At 43.1% G+C, this 12342-nt stretch overlaps 1 protein-coding gene across 1 annotated transcript in view; it reads right to left on the bottom strand.

Annotated features, from left to right (window-relative positions):
• RPRD2 (regulation of nuclear pre-mRNA domain containing 2) overlaps positions 1–10187 on the bottom strand; it is a 10910-nt gene extending 723 nt beyond the window's left edge. Inside the window, exons 1-11 of the mRNA XM_026043225.1 lie at positions 10160–10187; positions 9631–9760; positions 8680–8780; positions 7258–7335; positions 5840–5892; positions 5121–5247; positions 4720–4895; positions 3632–3917; positions 3004–3279; positions 2512–2715; positions 13–1779 (exon numbers count right to left, since the gene is read on the bottom strand). Of these exons, the coding sequence (XP_025899010.1) occupies positions 13–1779; positions 2512–2715; positions 3004–3279; positions 3632–3917; positions 4720–4895; positions 5121–5247; positions 5840–5892; positions 7258–7335; positions 8680–8780; positions 9631–9760; positions 10160–10187 (3226 nt within the window). The remainder of the gene's footprint in view (positions 1–12; positions 1780–2511; positions 2716–3003; positions 3280–3631; positions 3918–4719; positions 4896–5120; positions 5248–5839; positions 5893–7257; positions 7336–8679; positions 8781–9630; positions 9761–10159) is intronic.
• Positions 10188–12342: the final 2155 nt, after the last annotated feature.

The raw sequence follows: 12342 nt of genomic DNA, 5'->3' as shown, positions 1-12342 counted from the left end.
CGGGGCCGTTGCCGAAGGCACCCGCGGCGGCGCCCACGTCGAACCAGGCGGCCCGGCTGGCATCGCGGCCCTGCCCGCGGCTGCCCTTGCCCGGCGCGCGCACCGACTCCACCGTCTGGATGGGCTCGCCGGGCATGCCGCGGCTGGCCGCGTTGTGGTAGCCCAGCGTTTCGATGGGCGCCCCCTTCTCCTCGGTGCTGTCGGGCAGCTCGAGGCAGGACGAGGAGACGCGCGTCTCGATGCGGTAGCGCTCCTCCTGCTGCTCGCCCTTGCCCAGGCCCTCGCCGCCCTTGGGGAGCTGGCTCGCGTGCTTCTCCTCAGAGGGCTTGCGCGACGCGTTCTTGAGCATGTTCTTGAACTCCATGGTTGACGTGGCGGAAACGGAGGAGCCCAGCGGCTTCTCCGCGCTGGGCGCGGGCGCCCGGCCCGCGGCGTTGGACAGCGCGGCTGGAGGAGAGAAAAGCGACCTGTGGGACAGCGAGTGCGGCGAGTCTGGGTATTGCTTCTGGGACAAGCCCGAGTGCACCACGGATTTGGACAGGTTATTGTGGTTGGAGTCCGGCGCGAAAAAAACCTCATTCTTGCTCGGCGAGGGGGAGCCGTCAGCCGTGGAGTCGCTGCCCCTGAGGCCGTAACCCCCGTACATCGCTGGAGAGGACGACAGCGGGTCGCAGCTCTCGCTCTGCTCGAGGATAGACCTCATGGCCTGAGGAAAAGGCGACTTCACGCCGAACTCCTGCGGTCGTTGGCTATAGCTGGGCAGGACGGGCTGGTACTCGGCAGCTTCGGGGAGTTTACTCGATTTCAAAATGGACTTCGCAGGCTTCTTCTCCAGGTTCAACATGGCAGACGGTGGCGGCCCAGAGTAATCGAAGTCACGGTAATCCTCGTCCTCCTGGAAGGATGTGTCTGGATAAAACTTCTCCTGGGAGGAGTCCATTAAGGAGGAGGGCATTTCCATGCTGTCTGCGGATTGCTTGTACCTGCTGGCTGGAGAATCTCTGCCCAGGCTGAAAGGGCGGTAGCTGTGAACAGAATTGGAAAGTTCTTGGGAATAGCCATCGTCTCGGCTCTGAAGGGGGGATCTGGTGCTGCTGGGCGTAGACGAGCCAGGGCTCATGATTTTGGACAGCAAGGAGATAGTGTCAACATTACTCGACGTTGGCTTATCCATCATCTCATCCTGGGTGGGCGTCCCACTCCGCTCATCGCGGACCGGCGTTCCATCCACATTGTCCATGGAAGTGCTAGTAGGACCACGCTGGAAGTCAGACGAGTGACTTTCCGTTGCAATGTTGGACCCTAAGCTGCTCAGAATCGGAATATTCAAGTTTAGACCACTGAAGCCAGGGTTTCCCTTCAAGAAATTGTGTATCTTCATTTCCAAGCTTGGAGAAGGAGGCTCTGATTCCAGCTTTGCCTTTGAAATTTCAGAGGATTGAGTCATTGAAGTCTCTGTTGGCAGAAGGGAAGAAGGACTAGTAGGATGGGAACTGGAAAAACCCAGGGAATTTGTCGGTGGCTTAAAACTAGAACTTGAAAGCCCTGGGGCATGTCCGATGGGAGCCTTATTAACTGAAGTTGAGGAAACCTCAGCAGTAGATGAGTTTGGAGAATAACCAAAATTTTTAGATACAAAGGGCTGAGTATTGGAAGGAATATTCCTCCCCTTCACACAAGGGACAGTTGTGTTGGCTGGTGATGCTGAAGTGCTCTGAGATGCAGTTTCACTCGACTGAACTGTGTTTCCAGCAACACTCTGAAGTAAGGATGACAAACCTGCAAAAAAAATACTGCATTCAGATATTCTCAGAAGAGGAAAGAATTAGAACCACTGTCAAGAGATTTTCTGTACCGGTATCACAGTGTTGCTCCTTAAAACCACCAGAGGCTTTAGCCTGCAAAATGACTAGATTTTAAATGGAGAGTGAAAATGCTCCAATTAAACCCTTGTTTCTGTTACCCAGATCATAATTTAAATAGATCAAATCACATCCAGTCAAATATTTGTTGGTACACTCTCTCTAAAATTATTAAGGAATTTTCAGGACTGCACTTTAGACAATCTTATATGCCTACTTCCAAATTTTGGGGTTGATCCATTGATAACAGGATCAATCTTCAAAACTTGCCTGGATGCAACTCTGTGCCATGTGCTCTAGGTGTCCCTACTTGAGCAGCGAATTTGGACTAGATGATCTCTGGAGGTCCCTTCCAACCTCAACCATTCTGTGATCCTATGATTTTTTCCATGCTACTATATATATTAATTTATACAATTATAAATCACAACATATGCCTGCATTAATCAGGACCCTGCATAAATGCCTGTAGGCATTTTTAAAACATCAAGATGTATGGGAATGGGATAAAAACTGACTGGCCAATATTCCCAAGATGTAGAATATCAAGGGCTTTTTTCCCTTCATTTTTCCCTTATGACTGCCAAGTTTCAGTACCGACACTGCCCTCAAACATGCAAAACTGCCTGCTCCAAAATCACTCTCGTACCTTGCAATGCTGGCGCAGTCTGTGTCTGCGTTTTGGAGAGAGCAGACAAGATGCTTTCGGGAGTTATTTCCACCTTGGAGAGAATATTTGCCAAAGGATTTGAAGGAGCAGACGGAGTCCCCATAGCAGGAGTCTTCAAGCCACCAGTAAGAGCTGTTGGGCTGGTCGGCGTTCCCGGGGACGGTCTCGATGCGGGACTGACACCTAGGACGGAAGCGCACAGCGCTCACACACGTTGCTTTGTCAACGTAAACTGGTTTTGGCTTCAGTTTTCAAGAGATACAACTGCAGCAGAGTTCCAGTATGGTCTGAACACAGACAGCCTCACAGAGCAAGGATGTCTAGCACATCAGAAAGACTTAGCTAGATCTTTAATATACCATTCTTGCTTAGTTTGAGACAATTTAGCTTGGGAAGATTACCAAATTAATAAAACTGCTTTATTTGTTCTTCAAAATCAAACACCTACACAAGTAATTTCTCAGGGCTCACCTGTATTTTTCATTACAGAAGTTAAACTACTAAGAATGGAGCTGATCTTTGCCAGGTCGACGTTGGCAAGGTTTGGCAAAGCGAGCGCCGGTGCCGGCAGAACAGGCGCCGTGTTCACTGCCTTCGGTGTTGGAGGAGTCACAGGAGTCTGGGCAGGGGTGGTCACCGTCACAGAGGTTGTACCGATCGCAGCAGCCGCGGGCGCCGCTTTGGGGGCACTTTCCGGCTTTGCAGGAGCTGAGGCTGGAGCAGCCTGTTTCTCCTTCCTCTCTTCCACTGCACCACAGAAAACAAAACCAGGACTGTCAATCTATCCCTACTGGATTACTCAGCATGAAGAGCCACAGAATTTTCAACACTGAGGAAATAAAGACTGCTTCCCATTACCATGTGTGAACAGCGTTTTTACGAGTGCTGTGGGAGATGGGAATAATCACAACCAGATCACAACTTTCCTGCTTGGGTTGGAGGGCTGGTGTAGGAGAAGGAAACCCGAGTGCAACATCTCCAGCCCTAACAAGGGTTTTGCACAAGCTCCACATCCCAAACGGAGCTTGTAAAAGCTGTTTTGTTTAGCTATAGTATCCACACAACGAGCTCGTTTCCCTGCTGCTACCACAGAACATACCAATAATTTTAGACGTATCATCTTCCACATCTGAGAGTTCCATGTCCTCCACATCCCGGTTATCTGTCACAGGCTCTGGAGATATCGTCTTGCGGCTTCCTCCAACCGGAGACCGTGAGCTTTCTTCCTCACCCATTCCCTGAAAAGGGGACTCGGAGCCTGTTGGAGACGGGGCATCCATACTTGGAGAAGGGACCGGAGACTCTTCGGGATCGGGAAGTGTTGCTTTTAATTGATCCAGCTTTTTCTTTAGATTGCTCACTCTATTGGCAAACGTTTTATAAGCCTAAAAAAAAAAAAGGACATTTTAACTAAATATCTTTTATGGGAAGATAACATGTCTCGATTATTTCTGTAACAAGAGCAGCACACATCAAATCATTTCAGTCCCCAATTATCCCTATCCTGCAGAAGGAACTTTGCAGGAAGAACTTAGCATTTCACTCTGACTTGCAAGAAAGGACCCCAAAAAAAAAGAAAAAAAGCAACGATGATGGCTTTTTCCAGGGTTAACACAATTTTCATGAACAAACCTTGTCCAACAAACAGGTTTGTGTTTCATTCCTAGTTTATCTTGCTTTTCTCTTTCATATGATGCTTTTCAGATTGTTTCTTAAGTTTTTTTCCATCTAGGTTGCTGGTTGGTATTACCACAACTTGTGCTGTGGCTTCTACTTTAGGATTTGCTAGACTGTAACTTTATTTTATCTTTAAAAATGCACAGACTACAAAATCCCTTGAAAGTAACAGATCAGAATTGAGCTTCTGACCCATTAATTTTTACAGTCATTTTTTTTCTTCCTGACATCTCATCTCTGTTTCCTTTTAAAACTATTTGTTAAATAATTACACAAAATTTCTTCCCCGTTTCTGAATAAATGGAAGATGTATTTTTTGGACTACAATATGCTTTAAAAAAAAGACATAGCCCAACATCAGCCTATGGGAGAGAGCAGACATTTCAGAATATCCAGGTTTACAGCACAGATCCAAACCCCTAAATTATTTTCATAATTCAGAAGCACATCTCTGCCCCAGAATAGTAACGATGTCCCCATCAGATGCTCGTTAAGGAAAAACATGCTTACATTTGCCACCACCTTGACTTCCTTATACTGTGCTTCATAGAATATACCGGCGTTCTCCAGAGCTTCAGTCAGCGAGGGACCATTTTTCACTTGCTTGTCTAAACCATTTACAAATTCTTCCAGCTTTGAACTTGCTTCTTCAAACTCCTTGGAGAACTTCTTCCCTCCTGTTTTGTCTAAAAGAAGATTAACATCATGCAAGTGATCCTGAACAAAAATCGGGTCGCAAAAGCGCGTCCTGAACAGCAACTGGAAAATTCAGACGACAGACACTGCACTGTGCACTCCCCAGGCGGATTTGTTCATTGATTAGGAGCAACAATGTCCTGCCCTGTGCGTGCAAAGCGTAGCAGTGAGCAGCACCCACGCAGCGGGCAGTGAACAGTATGCACTATCTTTACCTTTTAAGCATTTAAGTGTTTCAGTGCTGCACACGTCCACTCTCATAGTGGAAAGCTGCTTCTCTTTCAGTTCTATCTGGTCTTCTGAGCGCTTATATAACAGCAATTCATCAATGAGAGACTGTGGCTGAAAGAAAAAAAAAAATCAAAGAAACGCATCCTCGTCACATTCCATGGAAGAGCATCTCCCACTTTGCAAAGTGACTATCACGGACCTACTTCAGTGACAAACAGCACGAAGCGCTCCAAGAACATTTTGGGACTGAAGCTAAGGCAGAAATTAGCAAAATTTTATTGCCCTCAGTTCTTCAGCCCGTTGTAAGTTGCACTTTAACGAGCAGGATCTGACAATATACCTCACTTGACACCAACTGCAGGAGAAAACCCTTTTAAAAGTATCAAAAAGGGTTTTGTTCTATTCTTGAGAGGGCAAACAGCTCTCCTGTACTAGGTTTTTCCAAATGAAAACCAGTGCTTCCCAAGGGAACCTCCATACCTCTCGGAACACACTTTGATTGTCCATAACTACACAAAAAGGGTTGCAGCTCTAGCAAAAGTTGCACATTAATCATCTAGCAGCCGCTAAATAGCAATGAACAGAGAGCCACTGAACACTGAGGTTTCCACTCAAGCTCACACTACCAGTGGACAGAAGCTACACAGAAGCAATGGCCCAAAAACAGTTTGGTGCAACAGAACAGCACCACTTGCAAACTTACTCTGAATTCAGCAACAATCTTGGACTTCAGAGCAGCTTTCGGGTTTGTAGATGCTGGAATTAAAAAAAAAAAAAAGTTTTTAAAATGGAGCAATTAAATGTTAATCAAAAGTCACAAAAGGCTTTAAAAAAATTAAAAACATTGTAACATAACTCAGTGAAGACTCACAGGCTGTTATTCATTACATTTTTCCCTCCTAACAGATACCACTCAGTGTTCTGGCTTTCCAATAGCTACACAGGACACGTTCACACACAACTAGGTTGTCTGTGATTACTATCATATTATACTACAGCTTTTTAATTTTTCTTTTTTAAATTTCACATTTCTGTGCCAAGAAAATTTCCCTGCACATACCTTTGCCAGCTCTACTGGAAGTAGACAAGTCCCTGCAAGAGCTGACCTAAAAGCCTTATCAAATGGCAGCTTATGCCTCTTTAAAGGAAGGTTATGTTATGCTTGAGCACTGGCACATGCAGCTCAGCATCTTGTGTCGTGGTCTCCATTAATTACTTACTTACTAGGCCTAACCAAACTAGTAACCTCAAAAATTCCCTTATTCCTCTGAGACCTTATTAACAGACAGGGAAAAACTCAATCGTAGCATCATGATACACTAAATCCACTTGTTTCTGGACAAAACAGGAGAAATGTGTGATAGGAAGTGAAATGCTAAATCCTTCAGCCACGCTGAATGGAACACGCTTTGGCATGGGAAAGCAGCTTGCGATGTTACCCAAGCAATAAAAGCTTCCAAACCCACAACCTTTTGTTAACCGTCTGATCTCAGCAAACATACAGGCGGGCATATGGCACATCTTACAGCTAACGTTCCATCATCTTGCTTTACCGACCATTCAGGGCTTTAGTGTTTAATAATTAGCACAAGAATAAAGACTGGTTATTATTATAAAAGCATTTCCAGCTAGACTGCACTTCTGGTAAGGTTGAGTTGAATAGTTCATTATCTGCACTGTCAGCTTCCAGTTTTCTTTTATCCTATCCTCTAGTTTGCTCTTGAAGATGTGTTCCTGAACAGGAAGGAAACGTCCACCATGCTTTCCTGACGCCACTGCACATGGTTGTCTGTCTGTCTTCTCTCCATCTTTGAATATTCTAGTGCCAGTTGCCAAGAGGTTCCACCAGATCTTTTCTCTACTGTTCAAAACCTCTGCTCTCAAAAAAGGCTTTTTTTTTTTTTTTTTCCTCCATACTTCATTCCTTTAAAAAAGTGCTTCTCTAGCAACAGCTCCTTGATGCTTTACATACTACCCTGTAAGGAGCTTTACAAGCCTGGAAGATGCATGCTGGCTCGTATCTTAGTCCAGGTACTTTGCCAGTTTGGGGCTAGCCTTTCTTCTGTTCCTCGAGAAGGCAATTTTTATATTAGTTTCAGAGAGTTCACATGGTTTCCTTACTTTGAGATTTCTTCCACGGCTTATTCGGTTGTTTGTTCAGAGTTTCTTTCAGCTGCTTCTGAGATTTGAAAGTGGTACCTGGAAAACATTTCATTTTTTGCAGTCTGGCATTATGGGATTCCTTTAAAAGTCTGGTTTTGGTGCCATATGGTTGCATGGTAAAAAAGTTAACAGAAATTTGTTTTAAAACACCTCGACCAACTTCCTTAGATGAGCTGCTGAATGCCCAAGAGAACCTAAGTTTACTCAGGAATACAGCAACCTGTGGGATGGTCTTCCATTTTTAAATCAAGTTTCTGTTTCCCTTTACAGCAAGACACTTCAAAAAAATCACAGTAATAAAAACAAGCTGCTCAATAAACTTCTCAAAAAAAATGAGTAGCAATCTATGACCAAAGAAAAAGGTACATCTAAAAATACAACTATGCTGCTTGGTTCTTTAAAGTGGCTTTTTATTCAGCCATATGCTAGGTTTATGAAATTAGCACTCAACAGCCAAGTATTGCAAGTCATGAAAATCACCACAGTATCCACTTTACAAGTGCCTGAAATACATATACTTTTTCAATTACAGAAGCTACACATCTCAAAACATATTTATTAACCTCACATATTAACATGCAATGTGCAACTAAAGCCTTTTCATATGCCAAAAACTCAGTCCAAAATACTGCCTTTCTCCTGCAATGACTACAACTGTCTCGAAACCACATGTAAGATTTCCTGAAGCTCCTTTAGCTGCTAATGATGGAACCAGTAAAAGCAGAAAGACAAACTGATTTCCTTCAAATCAGTTAATTTGAGTATCAATTATTTCTGGGTTTAACTCACTGCACATGCTTCCAGTTAGTACACGATTCCTGGGTTTCAGAAGAGCTCTTTCAATGTGTACTCAAGGATCTATAGGTTACTTCATCCTCTAGCTTTCCTTTCAGACTATTTCTTATGTGACAAACAGTATTATTTACAACATACTACTTCCTACTAAAACATATCAGACAGGAAAAAAAGCCTCCTTTTTTTGCTTCACAGCCAATTCTCGACCCTACTGCTATAACTGAGACTCAGCAGAGTCAGATTCAGAGGAAAGAGCCAAGGACACAAATCCTCTATCATGACACAATTATCAGAGCATCCAGGGTCTAAGATAACTTAATTTTCAATTCGTATAGCCTAATTTTCAATTTATTCTCAGCTGGAACAATTTCAACTCACATTAAAGGATTCAGAGTCGTCACAAGAAATACGACACAAATTCAGCAATGTTCACTTACTACAACAGCTTACAAATACAGAAAGAACAAATATGCATTTTCCTTAGTGCTTTCAGAGTATTTTCTTTATCCTTGCTAAGGTTAGTAAGGTTATAAGCTAAGACATTTGCTTACACATTAAGATATATGCAATGGGTAAGTAACTTACTTAGAGCTTCTTTTAGTGCCAAAATGGTTTCCTCTGGGTATACATTCCTGTCTTCCCAGATTTTAAAGATTCTTTCTATAGATTTAGAAACTGATGGATCCCTGGAAAAAGAAGAAAGGAGTAGGTGTGTATTTGTTTGGTTTCATTTTTTCTCCCCACACAGCACAAATTCTCATGATTCTAAAATAGAATCAATGCAAGTAGAATAGAATCAATGCAAGTAGAATAGAATCAATGCAAGTAGAATAGAATCAATGCAAGTAATTCCGTGTTTACAATGTTAAAAAAAATAGGAAAATAAAAAGCATAACTCACCTAGCTATTTTTTTTCCCAAGGAAAAAGCAAAACAAAACTCCCAAGCCAAATAAGACATCTATAGCAGTACTTTCAGTGCATACTTTCCCTAGACACCTGAGTCAACATGCAGGTGCCTGGCTGAATAAACAGCTCTGCAGACTGCATAGGAAAAAAAATGAGTAACCAGAACTAGTCGCTGCTCTGCTAATGCCTGAAAGAAAGAGCACCCTCTGCAAAGCAGTCTTAATTAAAGTTCCTACATATAGATGTCAGCACTAAAACAATAAACCCTCCGATAGCAGCGTACAAACCTGGGTGCTGCTAAGAATCGAAAGCAGCCATCCTAGAGGGCTCAAAACCCTCTAATTGGAAATAGGAGCTATTACTAGTGCTGTTGTTTGCATCTCCAACCCCATGTTTAACATTTTAATGCATCAACTGGCCATATGAAGCAAGACAGTTCTTTATGAACGCAAGCACATACATGTGTGTGAATTAACACGTTTAAAACTAGACTATACTCTTACAAGAATTAATAAAGTAGTAGGAAAACACCTTGAAATTTTCCTAACATCTCTAGAATATTTGACATGTAAGAGCAATGTAAAATAAATTCTCATTTTTCAAGGCATTAAATCTTTGCAATCACTTACTTCACTAACGAAGCTGCTTCAGGAAGCACTTCTGCAAAAGTATCCCGGAATACGATGGCATTTTTTCTTTTGCAATTCTGTATGACATCATTGGCCAGATAAAAAAGATTCAATCGATGAGGAAAGGCAGCTAGAGACAAAAAGAAAACTCAGATCCACCAGCAGTAACGTCAACAGCATTTCTAACATATTTTCAAGTGTTTGATTTTCCCCTGCCATTTCTGCGAATGGAGCATCCAATGACAGGACCATGGGTATAAAATGGGAAGCAGAAGGGAAGACCTGCAAATTCCACATGCTCATCCATGAGATGAAGAGAGAAAAATGCTTAAACACATGCTCCAGAGTATATATCCAATAGGTGGATTTTGAAGCTTCTGAATGCACACTGACCCTGTCCTTCAACTTGGTCTAATTTCTCTGTTTAATAATTTAGAGGCCATTTATTCATATTTTCTTAGAAATACGACAACAACAACACTTCTGTACAGCCACTTCCAAAAAACAAATTAATTTTTGTCTTGCTTACATTTGGTTCCAAATTTAAATTCTTCCATCAAACCTTTCCTTAAGCCACACAGTAACAGCATGTGTAGCATATTAAGCTGACCCTCGTGCCAATTAACTCCACTTAATTACACTATAAAACATGAGGATTTGAAGACAGGAAGGATGGCAATTCATCGTTTTGCTTCACGTTCCCACAAGCTCTATTCAACTTGCACCTTCGCCGTGTATTCCACTCCTCCCGGCTGTGTTATTAATCAGTTTTTGGCTACAAATTCCTACAGCTCTTTGCAATCCTGAAGAATTTGCCACCGAGTCACTCCGATTTTGCTTTTCCCATGCGCAGCTTCTCCCATGGCAGTGGACATTCCTAGCTAAGCCTCGGGCACACGACGACGTTTGTTGTCCCTTTCCCCTCACAACCTCGCTTTTCGGCAAGCTCCTTATCGATCTTTCCGCGTTTTCTGCCGGGAACAACTCGGAGCACGTACTGGGGTGTGCGGACTGGGTGAACGCAGACTCCGGTCTGCCAGAGTCTTTCGTGTCTGCAGCACGTTCTACAAGTGCATTATGCAACTGGCCGCATCTGAAGGCAACACGGGATAAATCAATGGATCATCAGCTCCTTAATTACCCCTATCACCCTACTCTAATGACTGTCTCCTCTCAACTGGAGAGGAAACATGGACAAGGAGCAGGAGGTTGTACTGATCACTCCCCACCCTGGTCAGACCAGTGGGATTTTTTTTCCCCGTTCTGCTTAGCTCCACCTCCAAAACTTCACAATTTTCTACTTGGACCAACACATCTCAAAGAGACAAATGGAGCTTGCTACATGTTTAAATTTAACATGTACTCTAAAGAGCTATTTGAACACAGCAAATGGATGATCCTCCTGCATGAAAGCTCTTTATAATAGTGATTCATAATAGTAACTTAATTATTTACAACTTAAGTCTGACCTCTAAGAAAACAATTATTTCAGAAAACTCTTGGCCCTCACATAGATAAATGATCAGGGTCATTAAAGTTGAATGTTTTGAGCAAGCCCCGAAATGGGAAGGAGAGGATGTCCGTAACTTCAGTATTTCAATGAACACAGAAATTGTCCTACTTAAGTTTCTCACACTTCTTAATTGAACAGAGACATGTGTCTAACATATATAAAAACATTTCTCCCAGCAATTAAACACATGCACTTTCATCTTAATCTCACACGGACTCAGCGGAAAACTCTGTGATTCTGTGTGATTCTTATCTTACTAAATCTATCCTTTGCAAGAAGCCCTCTGCAAATGGCAGCTGTTGCATATTCTTAGATTCTCTAGAGTTCAGAACATTTAAAAGCTAGAAAAAAAAAAAAAAAAGGAGCAAAAGCAAGCTGTATTTCCCCTTATTATTATTAATTATTATTACTGAGCAGAGCACAAGCTCTTGCCATAGGCTTGGTCTGGACTAAGGGCTAATGAGAAAGCAGGGAGACTGTAGGGTCTTTGGGGCAGGGAATAAAGTGTCCCACAAGAGGTAAAGGCAGAAAAACAAAATCACATAAACTAGAAATAATAATAATACAATAAAAAGGGTTGTAGCATCTTAGAATCACAACTGCTGCCAAAGTCTTTTTCCCTAGACACACAAATAAAAAGTCTGAGGAGGAACCTGAAAGAAAATGAAGTTGGTAGATGAGAAAACGTCCAGAACTAGAAGGGCAGTGCAAGGAAATCCTTGGAAATGCTTACATAAAAATGTAAGGAAAAACAGAAATACAGCTGGTATAGACTGCTCTAAGGCAAGAGTTAACACTTCAGCTGTGGACAAGGGCACAGAATTAGAGCACGAGGGGCCCTGACCATGCAAACAGCCCTGTCCAATGGAATGGGGATGGGGGACGGACTGAAAAAGGAATAGAGAAGTGAAGGAAGGGGCAACATCAAAGCAAGGTGCTAGAAAAAAGGCTTTGAGAAGCTCTCCTGGATGGATGCAAACAGAGCAGAAATATTTATGGGGGGATCAGAGTAACAAGTGTCACAACTGAGAGGTGGCAGGAGCCTGGGGGAGGACTTCAGCTCTACCGACAAGCAGGACAGAAAATAAAGACACCAAATTTATGTCTTGCACGATGCCCAGGGCCAGGAGCAAGGCTCAGGTTGAAGATGAGGACTGGGCCTTAAAACACGCCAAAATGGGCTAAAGTGCCAAGTAACA

Source organism: Nothoprocta perdicaria, unplaced genomic scaffold, assembly GCF_003342845.1.
Source record: "Nothoprocta perdicaria isolate Ctin4 unplaced genomic scaffold, notPer1 scaffold_323, whole genome shotgun sequence".
NCBI lineage: Eukaryota > Metazoa > Chordata > Aves > Tinamiformes > Tinamidae > Nothoprocta > Nothoprocta perdicaria.
Note: the sequence above shows the minus strand (reverse complement) of the source record. Positions and strands in the feature narration are given on the sequence as shown.